This window comes from Pongo pygmaeus, chromosome 9, assembly GCF_028885625.2.
Source record: "Pongo pygmaeus isolate AG05252 chromosome 9, NHGRI_mPonPyg2-v2.0_pri, whole genome shotgun sequence".
NCBI classification, from domain to species: Eukaryota; Metazoa; Chordata; class Mammalia; order Primates; family Hominidae; genus Pongo; species Pongo pygmaeus.
The window spans coordinates 135,898,219-135,917,071 of NC_072382.2; the positions used below are offsets into that span (position 1 = coordinate 135,898,219).

Genomic DNA, 18,853 nt, shown 5'->3' on the forward strand with positions numbered 1-18,853 from the left:
TCTATTTCTCGTTTCCTGGCATTTACATATATAAATTTGGTATACATAATATATAAATATACTTCTATTTTGCATGAAAACTAAAAATACTAAAAAAGTAGCATGAGTATATGAAAAAGTTAAACATTAAAAATATTAGTTGGAAACTGGCTTATTTTACTAACAATTATATTCAGAATTCTGTTGCTAGCCTGCTGTTTCTGGGAACATTGGATATGTACTTTCTATACTTGCTAAAATACAAGCTTTTCAAGTATTTTCCATAGTCTTAAGTGAGACTTTAAATACTCCTGCTTTTTTAGATCTAATTTCTGCTTTAATTTATCCTTCTCTTCATTTTTCCTGTTTGTCCTCATCTTACCTGTTCTTCCCTGGTTTTACCATCTCCCAGTATTCAGAAATCAGAGCAATTAATTAGTCTGCTATTCTGCAGAATAAACTATTGGGTATGCCATCATGCTTTTGATCTACCACATAAACAAATTATTGTAGCAAGACATCACTTTTATATACTGTATAATGTATGTATTGCTTATGTTTTAAGCAGATTTCAGCTCTCTTCCTTCCACCAATTTGGAATTGGGGGCCCAAAAGATGTGAAGGCAATAATGCTTCCAAGATAACTGGGCTGCATCCTTATTTGTAAAATAAGAAATCCTTTATTTCCCAAATTTTAAAGGAGTGTTCCTTCTCCGACCTGTTGTGATGGATGTATTCTATAGCTATAGAAATATACCCTGCTTCACTCTTGTACATACTTCTTTACTCTCCTCCCGCCAAGTTCCTTGAAAGAGAACCCATGTGCCGGTCCAGAGCATCGCTGCATCCGTAAGCAGCTAGGCTTCAGCTTCCTCTGTCACCATGGTGCCGGCTCGGCTGGGCCCGGCGGTCGCCATGGTAACTGGGGCGGGTCGCAGGGGCCTGGCCGGCTGGGCGCATGCGCGCGGGGACTACAAGCTGCGCCGCGCGGCCGCCGGCCCCTCAGCTCCCCTCGACATGGCGCTGAGGCGGCCACCGCGACTCCGGCTCTGCGCTCGGCTGCCTGACTTCTTCCTGCTGCTGCTTTTCAGGGGTGAGTTTGCGCGTTTCCGCTGTTGGGAGACTAGGGTCTGGGGACGACGGAAGCAGAGCGGGCCGAAGCTGCTGGAGCCGGTCCGGGCGAGAATAGCGGTCCTGGCTCCGAGGGCTCCCGGGGTCCCGGGCCGGAGGGGCGGCGCGCGCCCGCGTCCCCGCAGCCAGGGCTGGGACCCGGGCCTGGCTGGGGTGGGGGGTGTGGCCCTGGGACGCCCGGCAGTTGGACCTGGGCGGGGAGCTAATTTGGGGTGGGGGGCCCGTCCCAGGCAGTGAGTCGGTCCCGGACAGCCGTCGGACCCCGGGGGCGGGCTCTTCCCGGGCGGCGTCCTGTGCTGGGCGGTGGGCTCATCCCCCGGGTGGGCCTCTCCCGGGCGGGGTCCTGTGCTGGGCGGTGGGCTCATCCCCCGGGTGGGCCTCTCCCGGGCGGCGTCCTGTGCTGGGCGGTGGGCTCATCCCCGGGGTGGGCCTCTCCCGGGCGGGGTCCTGTGCTGGGCGGTGGGCTCATCCCCCGGGGGCGGGCTCTTCCCGGGCGGGGTCCTGTGCTGGGCGGTGGGCTCATCCCCCGGGGGCGGGCTCTTCCCGGGCGGGGTCCTGTGCTGGGCGGTGGGCTCATCCCCCGGGTGGGCCTCTCCCGGGCGGGGTCCTGTGCTGGGCGGTGGGCTCATCCCCGGGGTGGGCCTCTCCCCGGCGGGGTCCTGTGCTGGGCGGTGGGCTCATCCCCCGGGTGGGCCTCTCCCGGGCGGGGTCCTGTGCTGGGCGGTGGGCTCATCCCCGGGGTGGGCCTCTCCCGGGCGGGGTCCTGTGCTGGGCGGTGGGCTCATCCCCGGGGTGGGCCTCTCCCGGGCGGGGTCCTGTGCTGGGCGGTGGGCTCATCCCCCGGGTGGGCCTCTCCCCGGCGGGGTCCTGTGCTGGGCGGTGGGCTCATCCCCGGGGTGGGCCTCTCCCGGGCGGGGTCCTGTGCTGGGCGGTGGGCTCATCCCCCGGGTGGGCCTCTCCCCGGCGGGGTCCTGTGCTGGGCGGTGGGCTCATCCCCGGGGTGGGCCTCTCCCCGGCGGGGTCCTGAGCTGGGCGGTGGGCTCATCCCCCGGGTGGGCCTCTCCCGGGCGGTGGGCACGGCCCTCTGGAGGGAGCGCGGCAGCTGCGGCGTGGGCGCTGGAACTTGCTGGAAGACCCTGCGCAGCAGTGCTGTGCTCTCCAGAAGGGACGGTGAGCGGGGGACGTAGCTGAGGACCGGCGAGGCAGAGCTCCGAGGCCTGGCGGGCTGCGTGGTCACAGCCCTCTGGGGATCTGCAGTTCATTTGACTCGACACAAACAAAGGAACTGCTTTTCTTTTGCAGAAATAAAATGGATATCAATCCAGTACCTTTTTTGTCTCTGGCCTGGCCGAGGAGACCACGCAGACCCTTATCCGGAAATAGCATTCGGGGCATTTGATCAAGACACACTAATAAACTTGAGAGTTTTGTCCATTTTCTTTCCCTCTGTTTGGAATTCTCATTAGATCCATATTTTCCTGGACAGTTGTACAGAGGACTAAAATAGCTTTCGTTTAGTGAGCTCGTACTATCTACTAGGCACTTTGGCGCCATTATCTCGTTTACTCCTTTCAGCAACTCTGTGAGGTAGGTTTCATTAATCCATTTTCAGAGTCAAGTCTAGTCTGCTTTCCAAGGCTGCATTCTGAGTAAGTAGTGAAGCCTCAACTTCATATTTACCTAAAGCAGGACACCACACTCTTCCTCTGGCAGCCATCCGCAGGTAACCAGACCAGGACCTTTTTCGGTTCTTAGATCATTTTATTGTTTAATTGAGTTGCCACTGTCATCCCATGATGTTTTCCAGAATATACAAATTAAAACACGGAGGGACTGTTTAGGAGTGAAGGTGGACAGATTTTGGAAAACAAAGCATTCCTGTGTTTGGTGCTTTATGCTAATGGGATGCTCGTGATGGGCTCTGTGACAAAAGATGAGTTTTAGTGTATAGATGATATACGCCAAGGCAAAATCTATATACTTTGCCTGAAAGTGATTCCCAAAACCAAATGCAGTTGGGAGATAAGTGATCAAAGGCTAGCCAGGGGACAAGGGTGTCAGGAATGTCCAGCGCCCGCTGTGTTGGTCACACTGACACTGTCCTATTCACAGCCTGGAACAACTCTCTATTGTTGAAAAGATCTGTTCACGTGAAAGTTTGCAGTTTTTGTTGCAGAAGCATTTGGCAGTTTAGCTCAGGAATGAATTTCAGCTTGGTAGTTTGTTAGTAAAACTAGAAAATGCGAAGAGCTTCACATACCCTTAACCTCTGATTTCCTTCCCCTAAGGGACTAGTTTTGTGGCTTTTTTGCTGGTAGGGGCTGGGATTTACATGCGGAGCGTAGGAGGAAGAATCAAATTTTGCAAACTAGTACTAATGACAAATAATCGAGGTGATAGGATGTATTAATCCATTTTGAAGGTGTGTAGCTATCTTTTTTTTTAGTAGGGGGCTCTTTTTCCGTTATTTGGTTTATGCTTTAAGCATACTCTAAAACTGTTCTTCCAGAAGTCATGACAACTGTGTCTTTTTTATTTTTTATGATTATTCTCAATTGCTATTTATTTTCATCTTAAAAATTTTGGTTCTTGATATAATAGCAAACATTTCTTTTGTGGTTACCCTTTGCCAGGCTCTGTTACCAGAATTTAATATGTACTAATTTATTTAATCTTGATAACTCTAAGAAGTTGTTACTATTATTGTGCCCTTTTGTGGATGAAGAAATAGAAGTATGGAGAGATTCAGACCCTTGTCAGGAGTGATATCCTGTGCGTTTTAAATGGGAAATCCTTCGTTATTTGTGTTAATCCAATTTTTAGTTATTTGTATTATTGCATTTAACGGTGGAGTTCTTTTAATGGATCAGTTTAAACAAATTATCAAGTTTTCAACACTATGTGGTTTGTATATAAAATATTCTTTTGTTGACTCATGACAGGTGCAGCTCAGCTTTACAAATGTTATGCCACATGTCTTTTTTGAATGATTGTGTACTCATTAGTGTTAAGTTTCCAAATCTTTGATATTCTAGAGAGAAGTGCCTTATTTAGAATTAAAACAGTAACAGTTTTCATTCTTCAGATAAGACAATTTGTGTGCTGAAGCATATCAAAATCTGAAGATCAAAATTTCTGGGAAATTTTTGAAAAAATGTTTAATTCTTTTATTTGCATTTGTTTGGACCCCAGTAACATTTTTTAGAATGGCATATTCTTTTATGTTCTAATTCTTAATTATCTGGCAGATATAATCGTTGTCAGACTTGTGTGTATATTTTAAAAAAAACAAAGAACACCTGTCTTGAAAGCATGCAGTACTTTATATCAGCTGCTCATTCCCACATGACTTGTTGATGGGCATTTGTTCTTCAGTGCTTCAGGCTAAGGAGACTGAATGGATAAGTACTAGAGATACTTTATCATAAGTAATTGCAGTATTACATTCAGGCAGAATTATCCACACAACCCCTAAGCTCCATGGAACTTGTTCTTAAACTCCATGGGGTGGGTTTAAATCAGTTCTTTTGAAAGCAACCAGACTTTCATCAAGTATAAGATGGCCACATAATGTAACAGACGCAGCTATGGATTTAGTACATTCAACTAGCAGCTGTTAGAGATGTGGTATTAGCAAATTCCTTCTCCATAAATTCTTTGAATTTTTTAAAAGCACAAATGTAATAAAAGAAAGGAAAATATGTGTGAATGAAGTTAGGATGTATGGAGTCTGCTGAAGAATACCCTAGTGGTGAAGTTGGATTTTTTTTTTTTTTGAGACAGAGTTTCTGATGTAATGGCATGAGCTCAGTTCACTGCAAAGCTCACTGCAAAACTCCCCCTCCCAGGTTAAAGCCATTCTCCTGCCTCAGCCTCCCGAGTAGCTGAGATTACAGACGCGTGCCACCTTGCCTCACTAATTTTTGTATTATTTTTAGTAGACATGGGGTTTCACCATGTTGGCCAGGCTGGTCTTGAACTCCTGACCTCGAGTGACCTGCCCGCCTTGGCCCACCAAAGTGCTGAGATTACAGGCGTGAGCCACTGTGCCCAGCTGGATTCTCTTTTAAGATATGTTTATAGTTGGCCGGGCACGGTGGCTCACGCCAGCACTTTGGGAAGCCGAGGCGGGCGGATCACAAGGTCAGGAGATCAAGAACATCTTGGCCAACATGGTAAAACCCTGTCTCTACTAAAAATACAAAAATTAGCCGGGCGTGGTGGTGCTTGCCTGTAGTCCCAGCTACTCTGGAGGCTGAGGCAGGAGAATCACTTGAACGAGGGAGGTGGAGGTTGCAGTGAGCTGAGATTGCACCACTGCACTCTTGCCTGGGGTACAAGAGTGAAACTCCATCTCGGGGGAAAAAAAAAGATATGTTTATAGTCAGGTGGTGTGAATGTTATGCTGTCAAAGTTGAATGCAAATTTCAGATCTTTGTATGTACTCTCAGAATTCTAGCAGTATATGCAAATAGCTTCACTGGAGTGTAAAGAGATCCTGAAAGAAAGTTTTGGTAAGCACATTCTTTTACACCTAGTTTAGCAAGGACAGTATCCACTGTGGTACTCTATATGGAGAGCTAAAGCCTTAATTGACTGTCTCTTTGCTCCTTGGCATGGCACACAGAAAACTTCCTGAGAGTTAGCCCTTGTTTCTGATGTCCCAGGAATGCTGTGGTGTTTTGTGTTGGTGTGTTTCTTTTGGTTTTAAGTAGTATCTGTTATGTGTTATATATTACATTTCCCATGAGTAGTTAATACATACAGCAGAGGTTTCAGTGCTGCTTGTATAAAGACATCAAACTATTTAATAGAGGTAGGACAATATGAACATTTTTTCCTTACGTTATCTTTCATTTGCAGAGTTTCCCAAGGTTTCTGTGGTTCAGGCTTCTTCCTGAAAATTATTGCCAAAATCAAATTCTGCCATAGTCATGCTATCTGCTATGTTTGACAACCTCAGCCCACAGCCCTCAGTGATCCTTCCTATCTCTAAATAAGCTTAGATCATAGTCTTTCGTTCAGTTTAGTACAACAGCCATTTATTGCGTATCTATGATGTGTCAGGCACTGTTCTGTGTGCTAGGGTTGCAAAATGGGTAAAACATTGCCAACCCTTAAAGAGCCAGGGTAACTGACTCTGATTTACACTGGGCTTTAGTTGTTAGGTGTGAGTGCATTGTATTTTCTCAATGATAATAAAAAATTTGTTGGTAACAGAGGCTGAATTTAATTTTTTTGTATCTTTCCAGAGGTGGTTCTAGTAAATATTCAGTTTGTCTCTCTTTGTCACTTGAAAGTGAGTTAACATTTCTTAAACACTCTTTGTGTCGAGGCATTTTTAAAAAAATGTCTTATTTCTAGTGGCCCTAGGAACTTCTGGAAAAGTGTCAATTTGTACTACAGTAGTTATTGTGGAAGAAAGAGAATGGTAATAATTTATTGACTTGGTTTAATTTCACAATCTTTCTGCCATCTGCTTTTGTGCAGTTACAAGGTTAAGGAGAAAAAGATGGAGAAATGCTTATGATATCATTTAAGTGACACAAGCTGCAGGTATACTAGTATATACTGTATGATTACAATTACACAAAATATCTATGCTTAGGGGAAAAAAACAGGATGAGAATGAACCAGAATGTTGATAGGGGCTGTTTATGAGTGGAAGTGTTACAGCCAATTGTTTTCTGCTTTTCTTTGTTTTTGTTTTCCTGGTTGATTCTTGTATTCCTTTGTCTGTTTTCCAAATGTTCTTTGATGAGGATATTTTTTGTGTAATGAAAAAAATTGCATCTTGATTTGGCTTCCAGTAGATAACAATAGTGGAATTTTAAATTTGGCACTAGTAATGGGAAAATACAATTTGTTTGTTTAATGTGATAGCATGTGGATTGTGCCTTTTTCTAGCTTCTTAGTATCAGCCACATTGGCTGAAGGAGTGGCTGACTGGAGGTTCAGTTGCTTGTTAATGTATTCTTTGTGACTCATTTGAGAGATTAGTTGCCACTGACTTTTGGGTGGGGGGTTAGCTGTGGTGTCCTCAGCAGATGGTTAGCTGGAAAACAGAGCTGCCGAGATTACCCGCCTCCCCCCTTCTTTTTGAACACACTGACAAAACGATCTGAGTAATGGCCTTGGTTCACCTGTTCAAAGCGAGCCAAAATTTATTGAGCACCTACTCTGTGGCAGCCCCTGGAAGATCTCTGTTTTCTTCCTTTTGAGTGATAAAAATACAGGGTGAAATTGACTTCTGTTGAAACTAGACTCTGAAAGATGTTTCCTGAAGCACACTGTCAGCTGATGTGCCCCATCACTTCGTCCTGCCCAGTATGGACTTCCCTGTTGGATGTCTTTCTCTAAGGAAAATATTTAATGTCTTTAGAATGAAGTGCAGCTGCCTGGAAGCTTAGAGACAATGCAACAAATCCAAAGACAGCTGCTTTTTATTTTTTTGGCGGGGGTGGGGCATGTTTTCCTTTAAAGCATCTCTGTCAGTGTACTGAAACTTAATCAGCCAATCCATATTTATTTGGTAGTCTCCATTTTCATGGCAGTAAAGCATCCCATGGGCAAAACAGGAGAACTTAAGATAATGTCTTCCCTTTACCAGAGGGAACATATAGTTTAGTTTAGTTAAATAACAGAGCAGCATTTGGGTAAATATTCTATGGGTTTAGAAGTGAGAGCACCTACTCTGTCTGGGCTGACCTGGTAGGGGAGAATTTCAAGAAGAAGCTGGACTTGTACAGATAATTGACTGACTTAAGTATAGATTTGGGAGGGACAGGGTGTGGATGGGAAAGTGGAGGAAATAATGTGGGCAAAGGCATGGACTTGGGAATGCATATGTTGTATTTTGGGATGAGTGAGTTATAATGATTAATAACACCTGCCAATTACTGAAAACTATGTGATAAGCATTGTGCTTATTGCTCTACATGGGGTCTTAGTGAGCTTGGGCTTCTATAACAGAATACCACAAAGAGGGTGGCATAAATAAGACATTGGTTTCACAGGTTCTGGAGCCTGGGATGTCCAAGATGAAGTGCCTACAGATTGGGTTCTTGATGAAGGCTCCATTCCTGGCTTGCAGACTGCTGTGTCCTCACATGGTAGAGAAAAAGAGCTCTGGAGTCTCTTATAAGGGCACTAAGCGCATGATGGAGTTTTCATCTTCATGATCTCATTTAACCCAATTACCTTCCAAAGGCACTACCTCTTAATGCCATCACATTAGGGTTAGGGTTTCATCATGTGAGCTTTGTGGGGACACATGCATTCAGTCCATACCATATGAGCTATTGTAATTGGTCTCAACAGTTTTAGAGGTTTCATTTTACAGATATTGAGTCTTACTTAGGCTTGGATAGGCTGATTACCTGCCCCAAGGTCACAGCTAGTAAATTGAAGAGGCAGATTGTCCATCGAAGAGAACATTGGCAAGTAACTACATTGTAAAGCACTTTAAATGCCCAGCTAAGAAATTTGGACTTTATTATGTAGGGTCTAGAAATTCATCTGGCAGTTTCAAGCAGGAAAGTAATATGATCAGAATTGTTTTAGGAATATTAGAGAAGATTGGAGAGGGAGGTCAGTTAGGAAGCTGTTAGAATAGTTTAAGGAAAATTCCTGTAGTGTAGGTCTCAATGTTTAACTAGTTTTTGTTTATATCTGAAAATATGCCTAATTTTGTTCTTGAAGTATATAGATTTGCTAGATACATAATCTTAGGTTGACAGTTATTTTGTTTTAGAGCTTGGACTGTATATGCTTTCTGGTTTCCATTTATTACTGTTGTGAAGTTTGTAGTCATTCATATCTTCAGTCTTTTCTAGGTTGCCTGTCTTCTTTCCAGCTACTTTAAAGATCCTTTCTTTGTCTTTGGCATTCTAAAATGTTACTACAAGGTGTATAAGGTGACTTTCTTTTCCTTTTCTTTCTTTCCTCTTATTGTTTTTTTCAGACAGAGCTAATTGTTTTTAGCTCTATTGCCCAGGCTGGAGTGCAGTGGTACATCACAGCTGACTGCAGCCTTGACCTCCTGGGCTCGAGTCATCCTCCTGCCTCAGCCTCCCAAGTAGCCAGGACTGCAGATGGGCACCACCTCACCTGGCTAATTTTTTAAACATTTTTTTGTAGAGACAAGGTCTTACTGTGTTCCCCAGGCTGATCTTGAACTCCTGAGTTTAAGGGATCCTACTGCCTTAGCCTCCCAAAGTGCTGAGATTATACACATGCACCACCATGCCCTGCCTGAATTTCTTTTCAGTTATTCTACTTGTTATATGTTGTGGTTTGTATACCTGTGAATTTTTCTTTCTTGAGAATTCTCAGTTCTTATCCATTCAAATATCACCTAGCTTCTACCTGCTTAATTTTTTCTTTCCGTGACTGTGATTAAACATATTTAGTCATTCTGTCCTCCAATACTGTTAACCTTTTTTGTAATATTTTTCATGTTCTTGTCTCTCTGTGCTATTCTGGGTTCTTTATTCATTTTTGTTTTACAGCTAACTACTTCTGCTTCCAACTGTATCTAACTTATTATTTAACCAATACACAGTTTTTTCACCAATTATATTATTCATTTCTAAAATTTTACTTGATTCTTTTTATAATCAAGTTGCTTTTTGCTTGCTTAATTTTTTTACTCCTTTTCTTTTCTTTTTTTTTTTTTTGAGATGGAGTTTTGCTGTTGTTGCCCAGGCTGGAGTACAATGGTGCGATCTCGGCTCACCGCAACTGCCACCTCCCGGGGTCAAGCAATTCTCCTGCCTCAGCCTCTGGAGTAGCTGGGAATACAGGCGGCCACCACCACGCCTGGCTAATTTTTGTATTTTTAGTAGAGACGGGGTTTCTCCATGTTGGTCAGGCTGGTCTCGAATTCCCGACCTTAGGTGATCTGCCTGCCTCGGCCTCCCAAAATGCTGGATCACAGGCATGAGCCACTGCACCTGGCTTACTCCTTTTCAAATTTTTAAAACATTGTGTGCACAGCTGTTTTATATTTCCTATGTGATATTTCAAATATCTGAAGTTCTTGGAGATCTAAATCTGTTGTTTATTTCTTATGACTTGTACATATGGTGGTTTCTTTGCTTGTATTATAAATGGATATTTGGTTGATATTAATCTATGAAAATCTAGGCCTAACCCCAGGATGCTTTCTCTTTTGTTTTTCTGTTGGTGTGCACCACCACACCTGGGGAAGTATTTTTTTTTATTTAATTGTTTTAGAAACAAGGTCTCACTATATTGCCCACACTGGTCTAGAACGCCTGGTCTCAAGTGGTCCTTCTACCTCAGCCTCCCAAATAGCTGAGTTTATAGGCATGAGCCACCACATTTTCTTTATCCAGTCCACCATGTGTGGGCATCCAGCATGATTCCATGTCTGTACTGTTGTCAATAGTGCTGTGATAAACAATGAGTACATGTGTCTTTTTGATAGAATGATTTATTTTCCTTTGGGTATATACCCAGTAATGGGATTGCCAGGTTGAATGGTTGCTTTTAGTTATTTGAGAAATGTCCAAACTGCTTTTCACAGGACCTGAACTAATTTGCATTCCCACCAACAGTGTATAAGCATTCCCCTTTCTTTGCAATCTCACTAACATCTATTGCTTTTTTTTTTTTTTTTTTGAGATGGAGTCTTACTCTGTTGCCCAGGCTGGAGTGCAGTGGTGTGATCTCGGCTCACTGCAACCTCTGTCTCTTGGGTTCAAGCGATTCTCCTACCTCAGTCTCCCAAGTAGCTGGGATTACAGGATCTTGCCGTCACGCCTGATTAATTTTTGTATTTTTAGTAGAGACAGGGTTTTGCCGTGTTGGCCAGGCTGGTCTCAAACTCCTGACCTTAGGTGATCTGCCCGCCTTGGCCTCCTAAAGTGCTGGGATTACATGCATGAGCCACCACACCTGGCCTGTTTTTTGATTCTTTAATAGACATTCTGACTGGTGTGAGATGGCATCTCGTTGTGGTTTGGATTTGCATCTCTCTGATGATGAGTGATGTTGGGCATTTTTTTTGCATGTGTGTTGGCCACATACGTGTCTTTTGAGAAGTATCTGTTTATGTCTTGCCCACTTTTTAATGGGATTGTTTTTTTCTTGTTAAGTTCCTTATAGATTCTGGATGTTAGTGTGTCAAGGATGCCTCTTTTTTTTTTTTTTTTTTTTCTTAAGACAGAGTTTCGCTCTTGTTGCCCAGGCTGGAGTGCAATGGCACGATCTCGGCTCACTGCAACCTGCGCCTCCTGGGTTCAAGTGATTCTCCTGCTTCAGCCTCCCGAGTAGCTGGGTTTACAGGTGCCCACCACCACGCCTGGCTAATTTTTGTATTTTTAGTAGAGACAGAGTTTCTCCACGTTGGCCAGGCTGGTCTTGAACTCTTGACTTCAGGTGATCCACTCGCCTTGGCCTCCTAAAATGCTAGGATTACAGGCATGAGCCACCGTGCCTGGCGCCTTTTTTTTTTTGAGACAGATTTTCTCTTTCGCTCATGCTGGAGTGCAGTGGAAATCTCGGCTCACTACAACCTCAAGTGATTCTCCTGTCTCAGCCTCCCGAGTAGCTGGGATTACAGGCGCATGTCACCATACCAGGCTAATTTTTTTATTTTTAGTAGAGACAGGGTTTCTCCATGTTGGCCAGGCTGGTCTTGAACTCCTGACCTCAGGTGATCCACCCCACCCCCCCCGCCTCCCAAAGTGCTGGGATTACAGGCGTGAGGCATCGCGCCCGGCCAAGGATGCTTTTTCTTAAGAGTGCAGCCTTCCACTGAGTGACAGGACAGCCTGTCTCTGGGGTGACTAGCTCTTTCAGGATCCCTGGCATTACTTAAAAATCTCAGGCTCTGCTTTCCTCTTGCCTACCTTTCTGCTGGTCCAAGGGCTCAGTGTCCCCACTGGAATGTTTTTTTGTTTGTTTGTTTTTAAGTTGGAGTCTTGCTTTATCGCCCAGGCTGGAGTGCAGTGGCATGATCTCGGCCCACTGCAACCACCACCTTCCAGGTTCGAGCGATTCTCCCGCCTCGGCCTCCCAAGTAGCTGGGATTACAGGCACCTGCCACCACGCCCGGCTAATTTTTGTATTTTTAGTAGAGACGGGGTTTTGCCATGTTGGCCAGGCTGGTCTCAAACTCCTGACCTCAGGTGATCTACCTACCTTGGCCTCCAGAAGTGCTGGGATTACAGGCGTGAGCCACCGCACCTGGCCCACTGAAGTGTTAAAATGAGCCTTTGCTCTCAGTTTAACACTCCTACCCATCTTTCTGCTCTCTGGTTTTAGCCTACAGCTATATTGGTTTGTCCTTTTAAAAATTTCCCCCACTTCCTTGTGAGACATGGAGTAAAAACTGTGATTTATGTGGGATCTCGTTGTTGGAGCAGAAGGGCCCTCCAGGGCATCTAATCAGCTACACTTGTGAAAACAGGAATTGCAACTTTACTTCACCTGTTCTCCCTCTGTTAATGGAAGAGTCACACACCCTTCTTTAAGTGTTCTTGTTATAAGGGTAATGTTGTTGTTTTCCTTTTTTAAATACAAAATTATGGGCTGAGCGCAGTGGCTCACGCCTGTAATCCCAGCACTTTGGTAGGCCAAGGCGGGTGGATCACCTGAGGTTGGGAGTTCAAGACCAGCCTGACTAACATGGAGAAACCCTGTCTCTACTAAAAATAAAAAAATTAGCCTGGTATGGTGACATGCGCCTGTAATCCCAGCTACTCGGGAGGCTGAGGCAGGAGAATTGCTTGAACCTGGGAGGTGGAGGTTGTGGTGAGCCGAGATCGCGCCATTGTACTCCAGCCTGGGAAATAAGAGGGACACTCCATTACAAAACAAAACAAAATTATGAACTTAAATATTTGCTTTTTTTTTTCATTGCATACACCCCCAGGAAGTTCTGATATTCTTGAGGGTTGGGGTTGTATGCCTCTCCCTAAGAATCACTGCTTTAAGGATGGTGCTCTGTTATTTAAAAAATATACCCAACCCTACAACTATAATCTCTGTCCTTGAATTAGTTTGTCTGAAAAGGAAACATCTATCATTAACTTAAAATTTGGAGAATTATAGCTATTCCACACTAGACAGCCACCTGAAACAGCACCTACTTAGTCTACTAGTAACAGCTATAGATGAAGATATTCAGGGACAAAATACAAAGGTAACTTTACCAAGCTTTCCAGCTGAAATCTGGATTCCGTTCTCCACAGGATGAAGTGCTGGTTTACTGAAAGGTGCCGTCCAATGTACTGTGTGGACAAAAACCACCCACTGCATCTCTGGAAGGCTCCATTGTTTGCAGCCTTTCAGATAGTTTTCTGGGCGAAAAAAAGAGCACTGTATCGTGGGTGTTAGGCATTTTGGATTCATTTCCTAGCTTTGTGTGTGATTCATTTTTTGGACCTTAGGGAAATAATGTTGGTTGTAATCCAAATCACTTGAAAGTAATTTAAACCCCACCTCTCTCACACTACCACCAAAACATCCACATTTCTTTCCCTTTCTTATTATATAACCCACCTTAGCTATATGAGTTTTAGATCCAAAGGAGTGACTTTGTAGGCATATAATTTGTAACTGATTAATTGAATTAGTTCATATTTGTTGATTATAATTGCATTTGAAGGTTTTGAAAATGTAGTCAACAGAAGTATCTTTCTCTTCTGAAAATTTAGGTGTGTTTTGTAGCCAGGTAAACTTGGTTTGAAGCCTTCCTCCGTCGAGAGAGGTTGGAAAAATTTATTCAGAACCCTCGTTTTTGTTTGTTTGTTTTGTTTTGTTCTTTTTTTTTTTTTTTTTTTCAAATCTACAGCTTTACTTACTAGAGCTAGTGTTTAAGAATTCCTGTGTTTACTATGAAGAAAAAGTGGATGACCAATTGGTTGGGTTGCTATTTTTAATTCAATCTGATTTCTAAGCATCAGATATGAAGTTTTCATCCTGACCATATTTGGTCTAGCTAGTAAGTCCACTGGTGATAAAGAATGAGCTTAGAACCTTTGCTGTGAATCACTAAAGCAGTAGCTGAGTAAAGAAAAATTCTCAATCTTTTATTTGCCAGACACTGTTTTAGACCTTAGGGTAACATCAGTGAAATAGCTTAGGTTTTGACTACTTCATAGGAAAAGATGAAATCTATGGACTCCTCCAAAAAGTGCTTTTATGCATGATATGGTTTGGCTCTGTGTCCCCACCCAAATCTTGTAGCTCCCATAATTTCCTCATGTTGTAGGAGGGACCCAGTGGGAGATAATTGAATCATGGGGTGAGTCTTTCCTGTGCTGTTCTTTTGATAGTTAATAAGTCTCTTGAGATCTGATGGGTTTAAAAAGGGAAGTTTTCCTGCACAAGCTCTCTTCTCTTGTCTGTCGCCATGTGAGACATGCCTTTTACCTTCTGCCGTGATTGTGAGGCCTCCCCAACCACGTGGAACTGTTTAAGTCTAATAAACCTCTTTCTTTTGTAAATTGCCCAGTCTCAGGTATGTCTTTATCAGCAGCATGAAAATAGATTAAAAGAGTAAACTGGTACCAGTAGAGTGGGGCACTACTGAAAATACCTGAAAATGTGGAATCGACTTTGGAACTGGGTAACAGGCAGAGGTTGGAACAGTTTGGGGGGCTCAGAAGAAGACAAGAAAATGTGGGAAAGTTTGGAACTCCCTAGAGACTTGTTGAATGGTTTTTACCAAAATGCTGATAATGATATGGATAATGAAATCCAGGCTGAGGTGGTCTCAGATGGAGATTAGGAACTTGTTGGGAGCTGGAGTAAAGGTGACTCTTGGTATATTTTAGCTAAGAGTCTGGTGGCATTTTGCCCCGCCCTAGAGATTTGTGCAACTTTGAACTTGAGAGAGATGATTTAGGGTATCTAGCGGAAGAAATTTCTAAGCAGGAAAACATTCAAGAGTTGACTTGGGTGCTGTTAAGGGCATTCAGTTTTATAAGAGAAGTAGAGCATAAAGTTCAGAAAATTTGCAGCTGGACAATGTGATATTAAAGAAAATCTTGTTTTCCGAGGAGAAATTCAAGCTGGCTGCAGAAATATGCATAAGTAACAAGGGGCCAAATGTTAATCCCCAAGACAATGGGGAAAATGTCTCCAGGGCATGTCAGAGGTCTTCACAGCCACCCCTCCCATCACAGCCTGGAGGCCTAGGAGGAAAAAGTGGTTTCATGGGCCGGGCCCAGTGTCCCTGTGCTGTATGCTGCCTATAGACTCGGTGCCCTGCATTCCAGCCGCTCTAGCCATGGCTGAAAGGGGCCAGCATAGAGCTGAGGCCATGGCTTCAGAGAGTGCAAGCCCCAAGACTTGCAACTTCCACATGGTGTTGAGCCTGTGAGTGCACAGAAGGCCAAGAATTGAGGTTTGGGAACCTTCGCCTAGATTTCAGAGGATGTATGAAAATGCCTGGATGTCCAGGCAGAAGTTTGCTGCAGTGGTGGGGCTCTCATAGACTACATCTGCTAGGGCAGTGCCAAAGGGAAATGTGGGGTCAGATCCCCCACACAGAGTCCCTACTGGGGTACCGCCTAGTGGAGCTATGAGAAGAGGGCCACCATCCTCCAGACCCCAGAATGATAGATCCACTGACAGCTTGCACCGTGCACCTGGAAAAGCCGCAGACACTCAACACCAGCCTGTGAGAGCAACGGGGAGCAAGGCTGTATCCTGCAAAACCACAGGTGGGGAGCTGCCCAAGATCATGGGAACCCACCTCTTATATCATTGTGACCTGGATATGAGACTTGGAGTCAAAGGAGATCATTTTGGAGCTTTAAGATTTGACTGCCTTGTTGGATTTCAGACTTGCATGGGGCCTATTGCCCCTTTGTCTTGGCCAATTTCTCCCAATCATTTTGGAGCTTTAAGACTTGACTGCCTTGTTGGATTTCGGACTTGCGTGGGACCTATAGCCCCTTTGTCTTGGCCAATTTCTCCCATTTGGAATGGCTTTATTTACCTAATGCCTATACCGCATTGTATCTAGGAAGTAACTAACTTGCTTTTGATTTTACAGGTTCATAGGCAGAAGGGACTTGCCTTGTCTCAGATGAGACTTTGGACTGTGGACTTTTGAGTTAATGCTGAAATGAGCTAAAATTTTGGGGGACTGTTGGGAAGGTATGATTGGTTTTGAAATATGAGAACATGAGATTTGGGAGGGGCCAGGGGTGGAATAATATGGTTTGGCTCTGTGTCCCCACCCAAATCTCATCTTGTAGCTCCCATAATTTCCTTGTAATGTGGGAGGGACCCAGTGGGAGATAATGGAATCATGGGGTGGGTCTTTCTCGTGCTGTTCTCATGATAGTGAATCAGTTTTATGAGATCTGATGGTTTCAAAAAGGGAAGTTTCCCTGTACAAGCTCTTCTCTTGTCTGCCGCTGTGTGAGATGTGCCTTTTACCTTCTGCCATGATTATGAGGCCTCCCTAGCCACGTGGAGCTGTAACTATGATAAACCTATTTCTTTTGCAGATTGCCCAGTCTCGGGTATGTCTTTATCAGCAGCACAAAAATGGACTAATACAATGCATATACATGAAAAGTTTTATATACTATTTTGGGGGTTTTATAACCCCCCCAGAAGACCATTTATGCACCACCTCAGGTTGAGAAACCCGCTTTAGGGCCCAAGATCCCTATAGAGGACACATATTTTTAGAGTGTCTGCTGAAATAGATGCTAACTGCATGTAGACTTCAAGAGTGGTATGCAAAAGCATTATGTTATTCTCTTATTTATTCTTTTCATGAATTCTCTTGAAGCCTGACTTTTCTGTTTTATGGATGATGACTATTAGTGTCAAACATCTGGTCATTTTCTATATATATTTCCAGCTTAAGTTACTCTCTAGAGGTAGGTCAGAGATGAGACTTTGATTTAAATTGAAAACAGATTATGTATGTAATTTTAGAGATGCTTACTTCTGTGATTTTCACAGTGTTTCATCCTGTTAGTACAGCTTGTGCAGACTTAAGGCATATGAAAAATAGAACAAAATGCTGAGATGAAATCGGTGGAATTCCTCTTTCATCCACCTCTGGTGTCCATTTACAGCAGATCGCTCCCTCTCTTTCCCTATTTCTCCCTCACTCTTTCTCTCTCCAACATAGGCAATAGTGGTGAGAGAAGGTTTTTATAACATTGGATGAGGGATTTGGACTTTATGGAATCCAGAACAAATATTTTCTCCTTTACTACCCTGGGGCTGGTATCCCACATGCTGTTTGCAAATTGCAAAAACATTCCTTCAAGTGAGTTCGGAGTCAGGTAACTTTTTGAGGAGGAGTGTTTTTGTTTTGCTCTCTCCTGAACTCACAGATTTTACTCTGTGTGCATTTCTTGTCAAGTACGTTTCCTACGCACAAAGTAAGTAAAATCTGTTAAAACTTTGGTTGTCATTATTCTAATGTGTGAACAGCATCTTTTAGCTCACATTAAAAAAAAAAAAAAACCAAAAAACCTCTTCTAGTGAAACCTTGAGGAAGAAAATTAGCTGGAGTTTAGAGGCTCTGATTTTAAGCTTCCATGATGGGTCCTTTTCTATACCTCCTCTGTAGTGGAGTAAGGATGTGACATGCTTGGTGTAAAACCTCAGTGTCCAGTGGAAATCACCTTACCATCATGGCAGAAATCACTGGATTTGGCTTTCCAGGTGACAGAAATGGGGCACTTCTTTGCATGTTCTTTGCATCTGCCCTTTCGTAGAGAATTGGGGAGATGGAATTGGACTCTAAAGAAATATTACCTTTTTTTTTCTCTTTTTTCTATGTAAAAGAAAGCTTATGGCTACATAATAAGGAGAAAATTGGTCATAAGACTTTAATTCATTTTCTACTGGGGGATCACAGGATTTGTAGCATGGTCTTTGGCTCTGTAGAATTATTCTGTCACTGTATTCTGAGTAACCCTGAGCATTGCCATTTTTCTTCTTTTGTTATCATTGCCTATCTGCCTCAAATGCAGGTCACGATCTTGTCTTTCTGTTCATCTCTTACCTCATTCCCCAACATCCAGCTTCATATACCTATCTGTAAAGCCTTTTTAATGGGTCTCTTCACTGAGGTGATCTCTTCCTCTTCTGAATTCCTATCATGAAGGAGCATAGCTAGACCGAGGTTTGAATCTCATCTCTGCTATGTGATTGTTGAAGTCAATTTCCTTATCTATGAAAGAGTAGTGATAGTGTAAAGTAGCTTTGTAGGGTTGTTTTACAAAATGGTGACTATATATAAAAGCTCCTATCAAAGCGTCTAAAAGTAACAAAAATAACACTAAAATTAAAAATTAATACAGTCAAGTTAAAGTTAATTAATTCATGTGAAGTGCTAGCAGAGTACCTGTCACAGTAGTAAGCTCTCAGTGTTAGGTTTTGTTTTTCATCAATGAGTGGGAGAGATTTGCTGTTACTAACTGTGCTTGCTCCTGCCACTACTTCCGTTACTACTATGTTGCAGTTCATTTGGTTCTTAGTTATTCAGAGGCAGATTTAAAGGGAAGCTCATCTAACCAGTTTTAGAGCCCCTCGCTTACAAAGGAACCACTTACAAGGCCCTGGATTTCACCTAGCAGTGTGTCCTCAAATTTTCAAAATAAGATGCTTTAGCTACGGTTAGTTAAGATGGTTCTCTTCTTCCACTCTTCTTCCCTCTGTCATACTTCTCTTTATGTTGGGTAGTATTAAATTGCCACTGGCATTTTTCCCAGCCAAGGGAACTTGAATT

At 43.4% G+C, this 18,853-nt stretch overlaps 1 protein-coding gene across 2 annotated transcripts in view; it reads left to right on the top strand.

Annotated features, from left to right (window-relative positions):
• The first annotated feature begins 904 nt into the window (after positions 1 to 904).
• The window catches only part of JAM3 (junctional adhesion molecule 3), an 80,845-nt gene continuing 62,896 nt past the window's right edge, over positions 905 to 18,853 (top strand). Inside the window, exon 1 of one of the 2 annotated variants that reach the window (XM_054441443.2) lies at positions 905 to 1,072. In XM_054441443.2, the coding sequence (XP_054297418.1) occupies positions 997 to 1,072 (76 nt within the window). In that variant the 5' untranslated portion in view covers positions 905 to 996. The remainder of the gene's footprint in view (positions 1,073 to 18,853) is intronic. The other variant, XM_063671636.1, reaches the window with a different exon arrangement.